Source organism: Cygnus atratus, chromosome 1 (assembly GCF_013377495.2).
Source record: "Cygnus atratus isolate AKBS03 ecotype Queensland, Australia chromosome 1, CAtr_DNAZoo_HiC_assembly, whole genome shotgun sequence".
Classification (NCBI taxonomy): Eukaryota; Metazoa; Chordata; class Aves; order Anseriformes; family Anatidae; genus Cygnus; species Cygnus atratus.
In genome coordinates, this window is record NC_066362.1 from 35,564,620 (window position 1) to 35,587,307 (window position 22,688).

At 41.3% G+C, this 22,688-nt stretch overlaps 1 protein-coding gene across 4 annotated transcripts in view; it reads right to left on the reverse strand.

Moving 5' to 3' along the window:
- Window positions 1-22,688, reverse strand: part of PPM1H (protein phosphatase, Mg2+/Mn2+ dependent 1H) — a 132,682-nt gene that overhangs the window by 65,097 nt on the left and 44,897 nt on the right. For all 4 annotated transcript variants that reach the window (XM_035544250.2, XM_035544252.2, XM_035544251.2 and 1 more), the window contains exon 2: window positions 5,964-6,129. In XM_035544250.2, the coding sequence (XP_035400143.1) occupies window positions 5,964-6,129 (166 nt within the window). The remainder of the gene's footprint in view (window positions 1-5,963; window positions 6,130-22,688) is intronic.

A 22,688-nucleotide genomic window follows, 5' to 3' on the forward strand; every position in this document is an offset into this window, starting at 1 on the left:
TAGTCACTAAAAATAAATTATTGAATCTTCCAAGGCAAGCCCCCGAAGTCTGTATTAGAGCTGTTCAGAAAATAAGGCAGAGCACAAAGTAATTCATTCTTTACTAACACAACAGTCATTTAGGATTAGCATTTACAAAGAGGTGTTCATACCAAGCTACTCTTTACCCCATTCCTGCTCTGCTTTCTCAGCTCAGTTCTTGTGGCTGCAGTCACCCCACTTCATGTGCAAGGTTTCTGACAGTGCCCTCGCCACACAATACACAGCAAACGGCCATGATGAGAGCAAAGCTGCCTCACCACCTGATTCAGGAGCAGAGCTAAAGGCTCTGTTGCTGGAAAAGACTAGTCAGAGCCAGTGCAGCTCTTTGTTTCACTAAGCAGTGGTGTCTTGAACAAGGAAACCTTCAAGGCAGAGAGGTTTCCAAGCAGGAATGTCCGAACACCAAATACCAGGACACAGATAGGAAACTTACTGTCTTCCACTCACCTGCTCATGCCTTATGCCCCTTGTTCCTTGGTCTTCTGCACACTACTTTGTCATCCCTCACACTAGAGGGAAGAGAGTGTAAACCTGGAGCTTCTTTACTTCACCATCAACCTTGAACCTGCACTACAGTGAAGGTGGTAGATCAGAAACAATAACACACATTTTTGCAGCAGAGCTGAAAGACCCTGCTCCAAGAGATCACCTCTTGAGCTCTGCTCCAGCCAAAACCCTCATCTTCTCCAGAGGATGGGAAGTTTTCTTCCTCCTACCCACAGCTGTGCCAACCCTGCCACTGTAGCCTCTGGTGTGCATGGGCCAGATGTGATGCTCCAGTACCTACTGGATACCAGACTCATGTCAGCTTAGCAGTAAAATAAGGTGTCAAAGACCATAAAGTTTTAAACAGATCTGAATGACAGGCCATGACAAAAAGTGCAACTGAAATGTTATCATTTGTTTCCTCTAAGCCACTGGGAAGCACCCGTTAGCACAGAAAAGCTCATGTGGGCCCCTGCTGCATTCTCAGGCTGTCATTGACATGAACATGGCATGGTTATGTCAGCTCCGGTGGTTCCTGTGTACTTCACCTAACTTTAAAACAAGACAGTGTTGCCACCAGTTCAGCTAAGTTCAGACGTCCATACTGCAGATTTCTAAGACAGTTCCCTAGATTCCCCTTATAACCAGTGGAAGAAAAAAAAAACCCTGCACTTTCAGACTATCCTCATCTTATTCCAAAGTGGGCTTATTTCTTCCTATAGACTGTAGAAATAGCCTAGATAACTGAGAGGTCTGTATTATAAAGTTATGGGAGATGACTACCACAACATTTCTCTTAAACGTATAACTTTGATCTTATCTATCGTATCTTTGTATGAGATGCTCTACTGCCTTAACTTCAGCTGGGATCTGCAGGCACTACTGTAACAAATATTAGTCTCCACAAACTTGTATATATTCCTGCAAAGCCTGATTAACTTTTGAACTAGCAAAAAGAATAACCATTAATAACCTATTAGCTATCTAAATAAGGAAGCAGAAATAAACTCATTTTCTACCTCCCTGAGAATAAAAACAGCTCTGTTTGAAAAAACTGAATTATCCAAAACCCATGCCAATTTACCGAGAATTAAATATACAGTGCAAATAAGGCAGAAACTCAGAGAACAAACAAGAGCTGGCAGCCGGGACGGCCAGATGAGACAAAAGGCACAAGAAGATCCTCGCTTTTCTCCCACAGCTGAGATGCCTTCTGTAGCCACCATGCTACTATCCATTTTGGTGTGCATATGCAGGGCTGTTCTCCATCTCTCTCGTTCGGGGAGCTTGAACTTCCTTCCAACACAAAGGTATTATCATTCTTCAATGTCTCAGAGACATCCATTTCTGCTAGCTCTGGTGGTATTTTGTCTTTCAATCATGAATCTCCGTTCATTCATTCAACTGGACAAAGCCCTCAATTGGGAGTATGATAAGTCAACACACCCTCATTTATTTTAGATTTTCCTTCGTTCAGATTTAACAGCATTCTAAATAGCTACAAGACACAACAGGAGAAAACAGATCCTTCACTGCACTGACCTTACAATTCATTTCCAGTATGCACTAGGAAATTTAATAAGCTTCAGACTCCACATCTGCTGACCTTGCGCTCAGGCACATGCAACAGTCTCCTGGGTTTTGTAATTGTAAAACGTAATTAAGACATGCAAAGTTTTGGGTCAAGCAATGGATGAGAAATCATGACAGCAAATGTGTATGTATAAATAACTAGAGGTTGGTTATAGTAAAAAGTGGGCAGCTTTAGAAATATATAGCAATCAATTTCAGACATATTTTTCAGGTAAGCTAGACAGTGGTCCTGCATTGTAAACCTTGAGAGATTTTTTATGCAACTAATTCCAAACAGGCAGATGAATCACATTGCTATTCAAGAATTGTTCTGAAAAAAACAAAACAAAACAAAAACAACCAACCACAGTCCACCCTACTACTATTGCACCAAATAAGAAGTACAGATACAAAATGCAATGGAGCAAGCCTTGGGTTCAAATAAAATCGGAATTGGGTGAGCAGCTGCCATCCCATCCACAGAAAGCCTCCTCGTGGCACTGATGGTGTGTTCAGCTACATACGGTAGACAACCAGGCTTGTGTCATACAAAACAAGCACTCCTTCCCATCTTTGTGACACAGAGAAAAACTACAGCACTATTAATTATGTATTTCCATGGTACGATGACAATTAATAATGCATCACATTAAGTCCTGCCACCTGACCGCCACTATGACAAGACCTTGGCATACGACTCCCATTTCACTCACTGATGGTCTCCAGCGCTCGCCACGGCAGTACCCCTGTTAGGGGGCACCTCAGCCACGTGGGTAGGCCCTGCTGACTTACAGGTTGCCACAGGGCCGCCTGTCCAAAGCCCATGTAGCAGTGGGGGAGCGGGACATATTTCCCTTGTGAGCCATGCTTTAAAATAAGCAAGAACTGAAGAATATATTTTTTTTTTCCCTCCTTTGGACAAGTACTCAGTAAATCACTTCTCTCATCCCTTCTTCCTCCAAAATTTCTATGAAGTGCTTCACTACTCAGGTATGATTTCAGATCATGCATTACAGGAATGTCCCCAGAAGGCATTTACAGAATTCAGCCCCTGGCTTTCTTACTGAACACTTGCTGGGATGGTATCACAACATTCACTGGAGTGTCTCAAGCATGTATTTCTGCATCCTTTTGATACAGAATAGTTGCATCCTCATCATGTTTAACACTGATTCAGATACTCTTTAAAAAATACTTGCTTCCAATGCTAACAATGTTGTGTGAGGGCAAAATACAATACTATATTTCATAGCATAAAAATACAAAAAAAATAGAAAAGTAAAAGTATAGTAATTACAGAAATAACATATTATCATTATCTATAATCTTTTTTTTTCCATATTTTCAAGAAGCAAAAGATGTACCAAGGAAAAACATCCTAACAATTGCTAGTGTAAGACTGCCCTCTAGTAGAGATAACATTCTCCAGAAATATGCTGCCTGCTTTGGGAGAATATATTACAAATTTCTATTCACAAGCTGTGGTCTAATAACATGGTAGAATAGGTTTTACACAGCTAAATAATGAGTGCTACAGCACCTTCAAAGGTCACATAGTAAACAGGAAAATCTGTAGATAAGAACGTATAAAAACCAGGATAAGTAGCATGGAAACAGTACTATACTGTACAGATCAGCTGGTTCTTCACTTCAGACACTATGCACTCTTCTGGTCAAAATATGTAGGAAATAAAAGAAAGTAAAAAGATTTGAAATAAAAAGGTTTCTCTCATGAAAGCTGAAAGGAAGTAGCTATTTATGCCAAAACGGAGATGAAAGGTACAGAATAAAAGTAGGAAATACACTAATAAAGAGAAGAAATTGGAGAAGTCTATGAGCTATTTCTCATTACACAGGGCAACGGGATATGTGATAAGGCTAACAATCATTTAGTCTAAAATGAGTAAAAAGAGCAGCTTTCAAAAATCTGGAATCAGTTTATAGACCCTACCATTATGGTGCCATAACAGTATGATAACCATAACATTAGATAACATCAGGGCTATTGAAGACATCTTTCCAATAATGAAATAAGTTTTATATTCCTGTATTTTGCATGCAATCTAAACATATTAAGTACTTAATGTTTGGACAAAAATACCTTGTGGGGAAACTGATTAACTGTGCGGTAAAGTATATACAAACCTAGCATGCCTTTTGCTCTCTTGGGAAGAAGCATCTGATACTACTCAAAACTGGAAGTTAACTGGACTTGCGAAACATCACTGTGAACCTTTATGTTCCATGCATGCCCCCAAAATATGAAAACAGAGGCAAATTCAGTACAGCTACATCCACCCATGCCATGGATTCAGAGGTCCCTGATCTGGTTTCCCACAAGCTAGGCCTGGAACTTTAATGAGGTGCTAGAGCAGAGCTAGCATCCCTACACAGGTCAGGGTCTGCTCCAGGGTCCTTGTAGTGTGCTATGTGCATGACAGCAGTACCTTTGGTGTCAAACAAACCCATCACGTAGACCAAATACATTGTTGCTTATATTTGTGTGGTTTACACATGTGTATATGTACTGTAGTCAGACACTTGCTTCATTAAAAGCAATTAATGCATACAAAAATTAAATACACTCGTTGGAACCAAGCATTTGTGTAGGTCAATAGCAGAGAGCTGCATGGTCTTTCCAGGACAGACAATTTTTTTTCAGAAGACAGACCATTAAAAATTACTTTTTTGCCTTGCGTGTGTGTATGAAAAACTGATTAGTCTCAGATTAGGGCACGATTCTTTATCCTGGAGGGTGTAAATATGTACTTGGAAAAAAACATTGTGACAGTCTGAATTCAATGGGGAACATCAGCACGCAGGAACTAGTACAGATGATTTTAGGAAAGATTTGAAAGAGGAAAGGACAAGACTATTTGCAAACCTGAGTCTGAAGATTTTGCAGCAATAAGGAAGTATGAAACAGAGCAGGGGGAGCACGAGGTGAGGAGGGACACGGTGCAAGAGGAAGTTCTGTTCCTCAGGACCTCAATGACCCCTGCAGTCATCAGGTGTTCACCAAGCCATGGGGTTTTGGGAAAGAAACTGAAGCAGATTTCTAATTACTACATGGTTTAAAAACAAACAAACAAAAAAAGAAAAGATGTTCTTATAGTCCAACAAAAGACTAATCAGTACTTAGGGAGAAGCTGTGCTCTCCCAACAGCAGAGAGACAGCATATCCACATTGTCTGACTCCAACATCCAAAATTTAGGGAGTTTATATGTCTGAATCTAACACAGTATCAATCGTTGCTGGAGCCTGAGCCCATGCTTAAACAATGGATGAAATAAGACAGACGAAGAACAGAAGATGATTACCAACAGAGAAGTGCATGATGTACATCACTCTCCACAGAGAGGGCTGCAGTTCATGATCACTGAATTCAGGGTGCTGGAGGACCTTAACCTACCTACATAAACCAAGCTGGTAACACGCAATCCTGTTTCAGTAAGAAGAACCCAAATAAAGTCCAACTCTTCATAAAATGGTGCAACTGTATAAACAATGATTCTGTTATGCTTGCAGTGACCTTCACTGGACAAGATAACCACAACCATTAAACCCAGTATTTCACAGCAGTAAATTTCTCAGGATTATGTTTTCATAAATGAATTATAAAGGAAAATCCAAGGAGCACTCCCTTCTGCATATTTAAACTAATATGCAAGGAGCATTTTTCAGTGGAAAAAAAATCAAGTAGTAGAACTAAGAAAAATTTAGTTAAGTGTTCTGTATTTACACAGAAATAATATCATGTAACTGGAAACACATGAAACAGTAAACACTTGGAGTTCTTCTTTCGGTGTCCTATCACCACATCCGTTTATTTTTATTTTGTACTTCACAGAAGTCTGCTTACCGAGTTGTCTTTCAGTTGGAGACCTTCTCCGTTCGGCAGTGACGACCTCCGTTTTGTTGAATTCTTGTTTGGTGTAGAATTCGCGCCTCCAGATTTCTTCCTGACAAAGAGGACTTCACAGCTGGCTTGATCTTCATTGTGTGTACTCTTCCCTGCATTTATTACCCTAAGGGGAGAAAAAAATCAAAAAAGAAATTAAGGGGCATAGTCCAAGTTACTGAAGCACAGAAGCCTCCAACTGTATCTTATAAATGACTCAACAGATAGTATTGCAAATACCAACTGAATTACAATACCTGACTTTTGTATACACATACACCCACACACACGCATACTTGCTTGTTTCCATACACCTACATTTGGCATAACAAGCATTTCTCACAGAACTGTATGAGTAAGAACCAATGGTATCACGAGCATGTTTTACCCTTAGGCATGGCACACTTTTCCTTACAGGGACTACCTGATGGTCATGTCTGATACCATTTATGCCTCCCTGTTGAAACAAGAGATCCCCAGTTGCTTTTCTACAGCAATGTCTGCTATGCTGAATAATGAATCTGTTGGCTGAGGGTGTGTATATTTGGTCAAGTTCTGAATCTTGCACAAACAAAATACCTGCTATAAATCTAAGAGTTGTTAGCACTAAAGGTACAAAAGAGAGAGAGGAAAACAAAGGAACTACTGTTGGTCTGTTTAAAGGGCAAGACTTTGCCTTGTATTCCAACAGGCAAATTGCACCACGACAACACAGAGATGCATGGTGAGACAATAACCAAGACACCATTTGTTTGAGGCGGCGTTTCCAGCACTAGACAACCAGTTTCAGGTCAGGCACACAGTGTCTTGAAAAACAACTGCTGCCTCCCCAGAAAGCACAACAGCTTGAAGGCATATCATAACCCTGACAGCAAGTTGAAGACATACGTGAATTCTTGATCTCTAGTGTTTTGATTACAGTAAAATTTTACATGACAAAAAACCTTGATAGAAGTTGTTGGAAAGCAAAGAAAACAAAAATGGAAGGCAGGCCTGCAGGGGACTCCGCATCAGCTTGCCTCTTCTTGCGGAAATGTCAGTTCTGTGTCAGTCTCGCTTAAAGATAAAATACTCTTGATTTTTTAAGAGCAACATGATACTGTAACATGCAAATGAGCATTTCTTTCTTCAAATAGAAGAAACATGGTTATACTCTATATGTGCATCCACTACAGTTAAGTGCTTCCAGAAAGTTTCCTTGCAGTGCTGAACGTCACACGCTGCAGTCACACAGAAGAGGGGGTTTATTTGCAGTTAACACCTGTATGCATAATGCCACCAGTTGTTTACAAGTATTTCATGTAAATAAACACCAACTGTAGATAAAATCATTTTTGGAAACACAAAGCAGAGATTAAGGAGCCTCTAGTTGGGAGGCAACCGTGCGTGGTTTAACCACACGCATTCTGTAGTCCTTATCGTTTGAGCAAATGAATGGAGATACTGATAAAAATACTGATGCAATAAGCTTCTAGTTTGAAAACTTGACATATAATCAGAAGTAAAAATACAAATACCAAAGAATTGAAATCAGCTGACCACCACTTCTTTAGTTTGAAAGGCTATGAGCATGATTAGAGTATTGCAGCAGCACAGAAAGAGCAGTTTTACAATAAACACTCTGTTCAGCTGACTACTTTCCTTACTGATGATGTTAGCTGTTTTCAATCCCTTTTTTCTTCTTAAAAAAAAAACAACCAACAAAACAAACAAACAAACAAAAAAAACAACAAACAAAGGGAAAAGACAAATTGAGCCAAAAGCTACTCCTTACAAAACCCACTACACTCCTTAGCACCTCATTCCTTACGAAAATCCCTGAGGTGCTGGAGCTGCTCTGGTCTCTGAGCTTGGCAATGGACTTCAGGACTTCAACGGCAGGAGATGTTCTGATGCTCAGTTGTGTGTTAAGTTACACACAATATGGTATCATTTTACAAAGCTCTTACCAAGAAAATTTGTCAAGGCACTGAATGCATGAGAAAACCTACGAGAACAAAGTGACCTGACAAGCCAGCCTGGCAGGCAGCTGCTGTGGGACACACCTGGCAGCTGAATCTGTGCATCAAACACCTTGCTAGGAGAGGGCATGGCCAAAAGGAACCCAGCAAGACTGAACACCAAAAACACATGGGGGTTGGGGTGTCAGTATATTGAGGTAGGAGGATTGGGGCTGTGAAAGACAAGTTCCTGCCTACTATTCCAGCTTTTCTTTTTTTTTTTTTTATTTCGGAAATAAATTAACCATAATGTCAAAACAGTGCTTACGGGCACTACAGGCAATGCAGGGTCCAGATGACAGGAGGTCCCCCTCTCCTGATATGGGCACTCTTCTGCCCTCACATCCCACCTCATACCCCAGCTTCTGGGAAAGGGCTGCAGAAAGCCCCATGATTTTTAATCTCAAAGTTTGACCTATGTGTTTGTAATTACTAACCCTGATGCCTAACGCAGAAGCTAGTAACACCTTCTACTCCAACAGCTCTGTGTCACTGCTGTCTTTCAAAATCATTTTCTCTGTGTAGTTTCTTAAATCCCTCCTTGAGGCACTTCTTTCAACCAGCTTTCCAATGCTGTTTTTACTGTAGTCTGTGAGAGCAAGGAGCAAAGACAAACTCATCAGAATAAAAACCACATCTGAACTGCTTATACAAATAACAAAGCAGAACTAACAGGTGTTCATATCTCTAAAAGATAACTTAATCACACATCTTTGAAAATTTTAATGGAAAACCTACCACCCCCCTCCATCAATAGAGCAAATGCCTCAACTTCCTAAGCTTTTCAGTTCCCCTTCATATTTCTCTTTCTGTCCACCCCCCAAAAATGTTATCCTCCACTAAAGTGAACAAAATGAGATCAAGCATTACCTTATCACACTTAATAAAAGAAACACCCTTCCAAAAAAAATCTCCAACCATGCAGTTGTCTTCACGTCCATTATGTTATGGATGCAAGTAATAAGAAAATGTTGGAGCAAAAAGGGGGAAAAAGAGATAAAGGCCTATAATTCCCTAGCTTTTACTCAGACACATTTTCAAGGATTTTTTTTCTCTCTCCCCATAACAGTTCCTTAGGGAACTGTTGAATTAGACCTGTTCATGACCATCAACTCCTTCCCTCCTCTTCCCCATTACCCATTTATCTGTTATCCAATCTTTTATGAAGTTCAACCCGAACAGCATATCTACTTTGGATCAGAAGCCCCTCTTTTTACAGCATTGGCTGTCTCTATGGTGTAAAACACACATTGCTCAGTAATAAACACGCAATCCTATGGCTTAGTCCATGGTATAGTAGTGCTAGCAAAAACACATCCTACTTTGCAAACAGGAGCTTCACGAAACCTGCGCGGTAAGATGGTAGATTTCATCACATTTACAGAGATACCTTGATAGACACTTCAATACGTTACAGACTGATCTGATTCTCTGAAAGCAAATCCCTCAGATATGAGCCAGCTATTTTGTCTGGCTCACAATTAGCATTCTGCTGGTATCTCACAAGACCCCAAATCCCATCTGACTGAATGGAGATGTAGGTCACACTGTGCTTCTATTCTTCATTGAACAGAGCTCAAACTCCTGTTGCCAACATCACTGATTACAAAATCCTAAATTTATCTTAAAAGAACAAACCAGGACAGTCAAACAAACCCCGAACAGCTTCTCCGTAACCGTTTCCTAACAAAAACACAACAGCCACATCTTAGGTCTTCTGAAGCATTCTCATTCAGCCCTCTGTTTTTTAAGTTTATATCAATAAATTTACTCTGTGGAACACCTTTGGCTGTTTTCTCTAAACCACACTCGTTGAGATTGCATTAAGTTGTATTTGCTCCAGCAGAAGCTTCAAGCTATGCTTTAGGAGGACTGTTTTACCCTGGTCTAGATCTCAAACTCTGAAAAAACTTAAATAAGTAGTCCACATACTTGATTTTTTTTTTTGTAAACTCAGAAATCTAGCAAAACTTATGTCTCATATCTTGACAAAAATATCTGGGAAACGCAAACAGTTTAGCAGAAATACTGAATGATGCATAGCTACAGCAGTGTTCATAAAAGTGCTTTTTGAAACTTAAGGACTATGAGAGCTCCAAGACTTCTCCTTGCACCAGGGAGCCACCATGCACCAGGAGAAGCACAGGAACTGACTCCACACCTACTCCAGACTGGCCCCAGCTCACAAATAAAATTCATTACCAGGGCCCTGATCTACCCCTTCAGTCACTGACAACCACTTGCAACCACATGATAAATCCCAAACCCTACCTGCTTCTTTCCTACCACAGTTCCTCTCTGCAGTTACTGGGCTGCATCAAAAGAAGCGAGGCCAGCAAGTCAAGGGAGGTGATTCTCCCTCCCTTCTCTACTCTTGTGAGACCCCACCTGGAGCACTGTGTTCAGCTCTGGGGTCCCCAGCATAAGAAGGTCATGGACCTGTCGGAGAGAGTCCAGAGAAGGGCCACGAGGATGCTCAGAGGGCTGGAGCTCCTCTCCTATGAGGACAGGCTGAGGGAGCTGGGGTTGTTCAGCCTGGAGAAGAGAAGGCTCCAGGGAGACCTTACAGCGGCCTCCCAGTGCCTGAAGGGGGCCTGCAGGACAGCTGGGGAGGGACTCTGTGTCAGGGGGTGTAGTGATAGATAGGACAAGGGGGGATGGCTTTAAACTAAAAAAGGGGAGATTTAAATTAGATATTCAGAAGAAATTCTTTACTATGAGGATAACGAGGCGCTGGAACAGGTTTCCCAGAGAAGCTGTGGATGCCCCATCCCTGGAGGTGCTCAAGGCCAGGCTGGATGGGGCTTTGGGCAACCTGGTCTGGTGGGAGGTGTCCCTGCCCATGGCAGGGGGGTGGAACTGGGTGGTCTTGTCCACTTCTGATAAAGATACAGAAAGCAAAGTCTTAAATAAAAGACAAGTTGATGTTCTCAAGTCACTGCTTTCTTACAGAACGCTTTTCTCTGTAAACTTAGTTTAGAAAAAGCCTTGACTCCACCCAAAAAAAAAAGCTGAAAGTCCCATAAGATGTTAAAAAAATACCTACATAAAAAAAAGCCCTGCAAAGAAGTTATGTCCTTCAAAATAACCCATGCCTTTCAAAAAATAAAATCTTCCAATCACCAAAACAATTTTTTCTACTAACCACATCTTTACCTTTCTTCCCTCAGGATGTCCTCTAACTCCATCATTTATCTAATTAGTAGACACGTAATCCTAAACATTCATTAAACTTTACAACCTGGAACATACTCCTGTCTTCTTCATTATCAGTTTTCAGATTACTAACAATTCTAAAGAGTTATTCTGGTCATTGGGGAAGTAAACAATTCTTTTTCTAGGAATTAATGTCTTTATTCAATAACCACAAGAATTAAGCAATGATAACCAAGAGCTTTTGTTGAGGTTATTTCTTTATTTTCTGTGGATCAAAGTGACTTTCTGCAATTCCAGCATATATAAGTTTCTGAAAAAAAAAATCAATTTGTTAACCCCTCAAGCAAATAGCAAAGCTTTTCATACCCTCCTTAAGGCTTATCAAAAAGGAGGTAGACAAACACGGATATATCCATGGGCAGCTCATTGTTTATTTTGATTTTCAGTTTAAGGCTGAGGATTGAGAGTGCAGCAGGTACCCTCAGCACAGAAGTCTGTCCATGGTGCAGCAGGACATCCTTCCAGGCTCCAGCAGCTCAGAGGAGCTGCAGCCAGCCTCCTTCCTTACTCCAACTGGGGTACACGTGTGTAACACTGCCATCATCAGTGGGACAACAGCTTGCAGCCAACCTAACCAATGACACAGAAGTAGCCTAGATTAATTAATAGTGTATCTGTGAACGGCAGACAATATGTTCCTACAGTTTTCCTATATAATTCCAGTAGTCATCATTTCACTAGAATGAGGATTAAAGATACCATACAAGTACCCTCTTTCATAAACGTGTTGCTGGCTTTTCTCCCCCATCCTCCATACCCACCCTTCTCTTTCTCTTTTTTTTTTTTCCCCCTCCCCTCTAATGGATTAGCATTGGAGTGGATGCCACTGCCTTTTTCTGTGACATCTCATTTATAGTCTTAGATTTCCAGGTAGGTGGCTGCTTCCCCCCCTTCACCTACACAAGATTTATTTCTGCATTGGGAATTGACTTGAAAGAGATTTCATTCTATCTGCTCAAATTCTCCCACAGATGAAAGGAAGCTTTTGAAACAGGCTAAACAATTTCATTCATTCATTACTGTAACTGTGATATTGCTCACATCAAAAACAAAATACCCACTAGTATTGTTTACTGTGGGCAGAAACCAAAGCCATCCATGAATAATTTGTCTGAATCCATGGGGTTACATAAAATCTTTATTTCCTTAGACAAGCTGGAAGTGAATTTTTAGCCAAAAAAGATGAGTCTTACGATGCTCCAGCATGAAAATGTTTTTTTGCGTGTGTGTCAGCAATCACACCAGTATACAGGGCCAAACCCGCTTTAGGACTGAGCTAGAAGCTATTACACCTGCCAGACTGATAAGGACTAAATATGGGATTAAAATAGGCAAGGTCCAAAAGAATATTTTAAATTAAAATATAAGACAGAAGTCAAAAACAACGCCAAAAAAAAAGTTTTAAAAGTTTCCACAAGTTTGGTGTAAATGAACACAAACTGGTAATGCATGCATGGCACACCACCCACCTACACTTTCCAAAAAAATAAAATACTGTACAGAGCAACTAGAAGCTGCAAGGCAGTTTTAGGTCACAGTAATGGAGCAGGCTCCATGATCACTAAACAGAAAGGGACAAGCAGCAGCTGTGTTAGTAATTAGGATGTAGGAAACTACATGAGTAATGCAATGGTCAGTGAGCCTACAGCAGATGCTGAGCTGGTCTGGTGGGATGCACATGTGGTTAAGAGTGATCTCACTTCAAGGATGAGCAATCTCAGCCACGGCTGGAAATAGAAATGCCCAATTCTCCTTCCTCACTCCCTCTCTACTCCTTCTCTACTGGCTATCAGCACTGGATGATAAAAGAAAAACAAACAAACAAAAAAAACTAAGCAAGAGACCTGGAGGATAACAGGGACAAACAACTTCAGGTTGACCAGGGTCCTTCTAACCTGATGTCCACTAACACGCTGCCTTCCAGCTTCTTCTTTTTGGGAAAACTGTATGTAAAGATATTTCTATGGTATATAGGAAGAAATTACTTTGAAAGTTCTTCACTGATGCTTCTTCTATGAATAGCATACTCAGTCTGGTGAAGTCTGCCTTTAGATGGGTTTATTTGCACAAAATCTGAACATTTTCATGCATAATTGCATTTTTCTAGATTTTTGTTGCTTGTAACGCAAAAAATGGTCATCACCTTTGGCTACTGTGACAAGTCAGGGATTCAAATTGAAGCAGAAAGCACTGAACAACAAAAGAGGTGTGAAAAGAAAATGAACCTTTATACAGGAAAATATTTCAGCGCTGTTCATCAGCATGAGAATTGCTCTTGGGCTTCATTTTACACATTAGGATGGACAACTCCTGAAGCTGAAGCACCCAGTTCAATGTTCAGAAGTCATGCTATGCACATCGTGATAGTGACTTTTCTGAATGTTGTTCCCAACCACTTTGCCACACATGACTTGTTAATTCGGCCTTGAAGGGTGATACTGAGAGTTCACTGATGAACAACACTTGGCTTTTGGCTTCGCACCGAGAAACGGCTCTGTGGATAGTAGTTTTGAGCTGTATTTTGATGAGAAACATCTTTGGCTCAATTCTTCAGCCCACACTCAAAGAAAAAACCCAGCTCTTCCATTCCCTTGGCTCTGACGCAGGGGAACAGCAGCCACTCCTGTGCCTGTTCCCAGGAGCTGTACAAGTCCTTACGTGCACGAGGCTGAGGCTAAGCTTGAACACGTGCATTGGTTAAAAAGATGCAGAGGCAGGGACAGCAGCCTGCCCCATACCCCTACAGAAAGGGGCCCTCGGGCCTCACAAATACTTGCTTTGCCTACAAGCCCCATGCTGCTACTACTAAAACAACAGCCCCACAAACAGAACACCCAACCAAATGCTCAATTTGAACTCACAATATTTTATTGTGGCGCATAAGTGAATGTTTGCACATGGCAAGGATGCATGGAGAAAACAAAATACCATTTTTTGGTGATTTCTTTTCTGAAGTTCTACTTGTGAAAGCACATCCCAAATAAACCCTTTCTTCCCTAGAACAATGCCAGTTAGATGCAAATAAAATCTCTCCTTATACTTACCCTGAAGCGAGTTATATGTTTAAAGGACTTCAGTAAATCCCACGCCATGAGGCTACGCTGCTGTAAAGCGCCATCTCAGCTCTCTCAGGGTTAAGAGAAATCACGATAAATGGCTTATGCAAAACTGGTTCAAGCTTCAAAAAAAATTATCTTTCATATTTAGCATGTGTGAAAGTTAACTGCAACAGTTTGGTGGTGACAGTACCAATCCTTTTTATACAGCTGTCAACTTAAATTAGCCCCAAGCTAATCTTGGCAAGTGTGACAGAAAGCGTACACATTTCCACAGATAAGCACCAACGCTTTATTCACAATAACCCTCTACTACAGCTGGTATTGTGAAACCCCTATAACATGAAAGATGTCAATTTGGTAATTTATTCTCTGAAAGTCATTATAGGAAACTCTATACGTATGCAAGTACACAAATGCAAGTCAAGAAAAAAAAGGAAACATTATGTACAGCTTTGTTACCAAGAATCCATAAGTAGAAAATCAATTCAAAGCCATTCTTATGCCGGTTATTTTTAGGAATAGCTTAGAGAAGACATACACCCTGCTGCTGGAGTTTTACGTCTGTCAATTCTCCTCCAGAGAACATCAAATGGCAGATCTGCAGGAAGGGGCCACGTGCAAACCACACTACAATGAATCTTTGCCACAGAAACACGCCTCAAAACTCAATCTTTTAGGTCTACTATTTAAATTACTTTTCTAGACCTCATCTTTGAAGCCATTAAGATAAAAGCTTGGTGTGATCAAAGGCACTTGCAATCCCTGTGAGGTCTCACAACAGGTACGAAGTCAACACCAGAACCAGCTGACTACTGCAACTTGCACATAGACCTTTCCATTCCCCTCAGGCCACTGGGAAATTAGAGTCTTGTCAAGATCTGTAGAAAATACATATTAGAAAGTGATAAAATATTAGTGTCTCTGCACCCTGCTACACCAAGGAATAGCTTGTATTCAAGAATTATAATTACAGTTGCACAAATACGAAATATACACTAAGGTAGCGACTGAAATTGGAAGCTCCAGAGTAATTAATTAACTCCTTGACAAGACTGCAAACAAACACTAAACAAAGCCGTATGTGGACTGAAAAGAAAACCCTGCTGAATGCAACAGTTAATTCTGAAAGTTAACAAGGGAGTCAACTTCTCAGGCAAAAGAGGAAAGGTGCACTTTCACACACAACCCCTTTCTTGGCTTTCCCCGTGTAAGCAAACCTCCACGTGGCAGCGTGCTGCCCACAGGTACACCTGTGCAGCAATTATTTTTTTTTAACCCAAATCAACATATTTCCACAGCAACACTGAAGAGACAACATGAAGGCAGAAAGAGCAGATGTGAAGGACAGGTCCTGCTTAAAGGAACATTTCTGGAGAAAATAAAGGTTATGCAATTGTGTCTGATGAGCTGAGGAATCTAGCAATGAAAAAAAAAAAGAAGAATCATAGCTTAATGCTATCTGTCTGCATGTTATCAAATACTGATCTGTAGCTTCCTTTGGAAAATCCATCCATTTTTCCTTCTTCGGAAACTAACTTTTGCCAGAAAGCAGTACAGAAATTCACAGGGTGAGGAGAAATACGGCTGCTCAGACAGGTTTGCCTTCAGCTTCGAGAAAACAAGCCCAGAGCACTTTCACCTTGGTGCTCACCGTTGCAGCAACTGCACTGAGCCAAGTATTTTTAATCCTCTTAGGTGTCTACACGTGCCTACAGTCACCTACATGTGATGGCTGCTACAAGCATGGTCCCCAGAGGTGAGATCTGTTCAGATGTCCACCGTGCAGACAGCTAAGTCCGAGCTAATCATCCAGACTTTATTTATAAGCAAAGAGAAGGAGGACATCTGGGGGCATGATTCATCTGACCTATTTTAGCTGTTTACATTAACATGAAGTGTCTGTTCCTCTTTGTGGACAATAAAAAAGAGCCTAGACACTTACACAGCAGGTTGCCCATATGATGCGATCAAATGATTCCCGCCTTACATGCCTGAGCTTATGTGGCTGGGGGCAGCAAAAAAACGAGACGCCAACTTCTCTTTCAGCAAGTTTCCTTGCTGTTTGAAATGCATTTTCTTAGTAAGAGAAGTCCCGCGGCGTGACTAATAGTGCCACCCAGCGCAGAGAGCCAAGGCTGAAGGAGAGGTGGTAGACAAAGAATCAAATGCAGCAAAAATGATTTTTAAAGTAAAGGCCAGGGACATGTTACGAGTTGCCGCAAACCTGGCTCAATAGCTCCTGATGTGACAAGTGAATTTAGCATGGTGCAGCAATTTAAATGCATCTAAAACAGCTGGTGGGATTCTCAAACACAAAGAGAGATAATTGTCAACCTTATTCACAGCAATTAAATCTCTGTGGACTAAAATAGAACCTATTGTTCCCCGACACCCTGGGACTGAAGCCAGAAGGAACTTCAGTGGAGCAGAAAGTTGGCAGTTTGGAAAGGGGCAGAAAACTGTGCAATTCTCTGGCATAAGAAAAAAAATCACACCCAAAAAAATGACCCCAAAGACAAGCTCAGAGATTTATAGAAAAAGGCTTTCCTCTTGCAAAGTAATAGGGAGACATCAGAAATTAGCACCGAGATAGATGTCAATATGGGCTTATCTCCGTGTGTCCTCCACACAAACGGAAGCGTATCCAGAAATTTCTTCTACTGACTGAAAAGAAGAAAGCTAGAGATTATTATTGCTATATTTAGACACTTGCACAGTGCCCAGATATGTTTCCTCTGGAGTCATCTGAGCACATGATACTTAGACGGACACAAGAAAGCTGGATAACTGTTATTAAAAGGCAACCACTGCCAATATAGAAACAACCATTAATCTGCTCTCAATTCAAAATGATCACGAAGAAGTGGCAAAAGTTTCGTAAATCACTTGCCAAGGACAAAATACCTCCAGAGCGGCATCAAGAGACAGCTATTAGACTGGGAAAGCCACAAAGAGGTGGTGCCAGAACCATACAAGCGACGCACAGGCTGCCGCACGTCAATCAACGTGCCCCAGAGACCGATGGTTGTGTTGGCTGGGTTGGGGGCTGTAAGGGCAGCGCACAACAAATCTTTCTTAAAGGTAGAAAAGAAAAAAATCCCTCCAAACCATTCGAAGGTGTGCCTCTCCTGGCCAAAAACCTGAAGAACTAAGACCAGGGGTGGGCCAGAGCATGCTGCAACCCCAAGTCTTCTGCTCACTAAGCCTGCATGCAGCTAGCTATCTGCTCCTTTACAGAAAGTATATTAAAATGTAAAAGAAGTTCAGTGTTGACTTTAAGGAATAAAAATCCATCTGCTTAGGCCTCCGACAAAGCGGTCTGATGGAAGAAATGCAAAGCGTAGGCTGAAGGATGTACCAAAGTTCCCTGAGCAGGTTTGCGTCCAGCCCTGTGACTAGGCCAGGCTGCTGGAGGCCCTAGGGGCAGCTCGCTGTCACTGCTGACACTTCTGGTCCTGTTCCTGCCTTTCCTCCAGCGTGAGATTTTTCCCCCTCCCTGCACCAGGTCTGCCCTTCTGAACCAGAAGCAGCAAACTGTGCACCAGCTTCGTTGTGCAAGCCTCCTCCTGGGTTACATCTGCATTGCTGCATACAGCTGGCCAACCTCCAGCCCAGGGACCAAGGGACACGGGCTACGCTCTTCATCCTCTCCCAAAACTGAGTATCTGCATCCACACTGCCTGTACAAAGCAGCTCCTGGCTCAGCGCTGCCCATGTTCCTCCTGGGTACCATCTGGACAAACACCAGACTGTGGGCCACAGCCATGCCGGGGACACAATAAGAAACAAATTTGTGCAAATGCAGGACGAGGTCCTAGGCCAACATCGGCTTCAGCAGAGTTTCACAGCACAAACGCTGCTCTGGAAGCCAGAATAAGACCTGCAATGAAAGGCAGTTTTCCTCTGATCTGCAAACTCGGGAATTCCTGCACAGTCCTTTAAGGTCTCCAATGCTGGACACTGTCAAATGGGATACTCAACTATGCCTTTCCAGATGAAAAATTCTTGGGAACCTCACGGAAGCGAAAACAAATTCAATTTTTCTACACAATTTCTCTTGAAGAGACAAACTACCCCGCCATTATTTTGCCATGTGATCCACCTGAAATACAATTCTGCAATAAAAGACGAATACAGATAGATGCCATTATGCATCACAAACACCGTAATTAAAAATCATTAATCTTCAGGATATCTTTCTCCAAAGCTTCAAATGCGTTGTATTATTCATTGAAAACACTTCTGTTGCACTCAGGGAAAAATAAAATTAACCATTCTTCCACATCGAGAACATTTCATACAGTGACTCTTGTGTAGTGCAGAAGAAGCCCGGGTAGCTTCTGAATTTACTAACTGGGACGTTGTAACCGAGTCCCAGCAATAAAAGGTGAACAGTGAATCAGCAAGTGCCAACCTCGTTTGGAGACACCAGCGCAGCGTCACGGTGTCATGGTGATGGCAGGGTGAGAGCTGCTCCTTTCTTAACAGCACCCTTGCGGATCCCTGGCATTGGAAGAGATGCTTGAAGCACCTTTTGATCTTGGGTGGCTCTACGCCCTGCTCGTAACACCGACCCAACACAGGCGCTGTCCTGGCTGCTGCCTGGCTCTGCACAAACACTCTTGGTGCTGTGCCCCAGCTGCTTCCTCAGGGTTCAGGTAAAGTCCTCCTGGGACTTCAACAGATACAACTCCAACGCTACGCTGAGTCTTTTTCTTTAAGTTTGCTCTGTCTTGGGTTCCTCTACTCCTGCCTGGCCCCTTGGTTAAAGGGGTATGTTGTGGTGAGGCCACATCTCTTCCTCCTAATCCCAAGAATAGCATCAGGCTTTCAGATCCAATTGTTCATCCTTCTCTAGTTGGATCTCATCTACCGTCAAAAAACTTGGTTCTCCTTTCTCATTACTAGGAACTTTCTAATCCTGCAGCATCTTACTTGAAAGGAAGCTGATGGAAGCATCGCCTACCTTCAGCCAACGCTGCCCAAAGACACTGCCAATAAAAAGCAAACACACACAACACTCCCCAGTCATATGGGTTAATAACCAGCAGTAAACAGAAACTTCATCAGAAACCAACATAAAAATACTACTCTTCAGCTGCTTCTCAAAGTTACCCTCTAGTTCTGCAAGGCTGTCTCCTAATATAAGGTAGTTCAGCAGTTTAAGATGCATTACTTCTTGCCTTCAAATATCTTAACACATTGTACAACACATTAGAGCGATATAACAACCAACAGGTTTTATATATACAGCAAACAGCTACAAAGTAAGAACAAAAAAAGGAAAACATTTTAAGCATGAGGGGAATTACTTTAATAATAAAAATATTTTCTTTATGTAATACTGCAACTATGCATAACCACTTAATTGTATTGTAACTTACACACAAACACACAAATATATCTTCAAAAAATCTTTAAAATAACTAGTGAAGCAGTCAAAACCTTCCATTTTTGTTTTCAATTTTTCACTTCTAACTTGCAAAATCATGATATTAACGTGATTTTCCACCCATTTACTCATCAACCAGCTTAAATTGCCAGCCTTTTCCCACTGAGGTGTATGCATGTGTGTGTGTAAAGTACTTCATTAAGAAAAAGGAGATCCACAGACTCAAACAGACACAAAATACGATCATACCACCTCCTGATTTTTTTTTTTTTTTTTTTATAACTGATTACTGTAACCACACTTACATAGTCCAATCTTCTTTGGACATATATATATCAATACACATAAGTGCATACACACACACATTAAACAAAGATAAACCTATCTGGCCAGGACAGATTTTATTTACCAAACAAAGATTAAAAAACCCAATCTCGGCAGTTCTCAGTGATGAAATCAAACACCCCACAGAACACATGAGTAATCAGCAGAGCAATTAGAAAGAAAGATTTAAAACACAGAGGAGTTGTACTCTATTGGGAAGAGGAAGTAAAAAAAATAAAAAATAAGAAGAAAGTTTCCATTCCTCTGAACTATTGATTATATCAGTAAGTACAAAATGCAGCCTTACAAAGGAAACAGCTGTGAGTAATTCACTTCTGAACAGAACAAATCCACCTTTGCGTGGCTGATGAACAGACGGTGGCTGCAACGGGGCAAAAGATCCTCGGGCTTCATTACCTTCCTTTACTGAATTGCCTCAGTACAGCTCTGCTGTCCCTGATGTCCCTGCTCTGAAGTACCATTCTGGGGAGAGACAGCAGGGAGCGGGTAGAGTAATTATGCACTTTTCTAATAGCAGAACAGCTTCCAAAGGAATTTTACCCTCCCACAGTAGCCCCAGGACCAGACACCTCAGTGTAAATGCCAAAGGAATTGCCTGCTTCCTGCTCACTAGTCCTGTACCGATGTTACAGCTTCTGCAATCTCAGTTAATCACATTTTATCACTCGAGCTCAGATAAATACAGCCCCCACATATATAACTCCTTCCCTTCTTGTGAAAGTTTTGGCTGGCACTTCTTTCCTTTTATAAAGAGGCTTTTCTAGGAGGTTGGATGCTGAAGGGAAATTGCTTGCCTTTTTTTTTTTTTTTTGCAAGCAGTATTTCTGCTTAAGAAGGCATGTTTTTTCAATTATGGTAAAAAAAAATGAAATTGTTTAATCTTCTTATTTCCACATGCATGAGAATTTGCACAGTCTTCTGGATTTACTGCACTTTTTAGACCATAACTACCCATTGAATATAAATTGAAGTTCTCCCATAGAGATATCAGTGGGTGGCCATGGGACTAGCATCCCATCTTCTCCAGTTATTTGCACATGCAAAAACTTCACTGCAGACTATTTTTTAATCTCTACAACAACAATTCTATTTCCCCCATCCCTAATTTCTCTTCTGCCTACCAGCACAAACTGAACTACACTGAAGCAAAAAAAAAAAAAAAAAAAAAAAGATTCTAAATGCCTAATTAAAACCATCAAACACTCCAGTTGGTAGTTGGCATTACTGTACATCATTTTTTTGCATTTCCTTCCTCAGATAACAGATCTTTGGTCCAATGTGCTGTGAAGCGTAGCAACTAACACCCTCCTAGGATCCTGCATATTTTGAACGTGACCCAAACATGTAGTAGATATTTTCTCTAGGGATGAAGCTTAGTGTCCAATTAACATTTTGAATAGCCTCAATAACTACTGCAAAGAACACTAGGATGATAATTGTATCCATTAGACTTCCACGCTTCAAGCATATTCATCTGCCTATGACTCCACAGTGGCCTTCAACTGGGCTTTAAATATGATAATAAAAACATTAAGCAAGAACACTTGCAGTTGACGCTCAATAGCGCATAGAACTTCAAAAATATTCTTGACTAAGAGAATGATTTTTACTCTACACTAACACACGAATCCATTGTTTAGACATGGGAGCAATACTCCCCAAAATGTTTAAGTATCAGACTTCATTCTTTACAAACTCTCCTCAAAACATGAAGAGGGATATCTTCTGTAAAGAAAAAAAAATATCACTTTATTAACAACACATGAAAGCAAGGAGACAAGGACCACACTCAGCTTATCTGCTTAAGAGTATTTCCTGTACTACCACCTCTCTGTAGGTATTTATGACTTACTGCATTATAATACAGGCAAAATAATGTTCATTTTGAGGGGCTGTTTTGCATAACATTTTTAAGTACACACCGTAAGCTGAGCACTTCTCAACCCATTCTAATTTGGGTCTCCAGCAGCTTAGTAGGGTCTTGACGCTTATCTACTTTCTTTCAGAGTTGCCTGAAAAACAAGTAGCCCACCTTTACATCCATTCTATGATAGCTGCTTAATCAAAGAGAGGACTATTTCTGTCAGCAAGTGAGCAAGGAGACTTTACATCTTGTTACGTCATAGTGCTTGAAACGCTCTGATCGTAGGTTTAACGGAAGGAAGGAACAGCTCAGAGATATGCACAGAGCTTGGGTCATCTGTGTGTTGTGCTTATTCCTCACCTTTCAGTTCAACACTCACAGCTCTAAATGTCTTTAAAAACAAGTCAAAATCTGTACAGAAGCCTGGAGTGTACTAATGGTACAAAAAGCCTTAGCTGCTTACAAGAATAACGAGGTTTACAATTCTTTGGGAGGGCCAAAGTCAGGGCCAGTCCCGTAAGCTCTGTGTCCTGCACCACAGCCAGGCTTACCAATGACAGACACCTACAGGAGCTTGCACCGGGCAACGACGGGCAGCACGGTGAATCCCTAGACGTAACACGTGGTAACAAAAGACATCCGAGTTAGCTCAGGTGCTGCAGAATGCAAGCCAGTCCATTTCACTGCCGTAAAATAAGCCTCCAAATAAAGCTTTCTAACATAAAGCTGGTGGAGTAAGGAGGACAGAGCAAGGAATGCTGACTTGAGGAAAGGAAAATGACAGATGAATTCATCTGATAATTAAAAGGA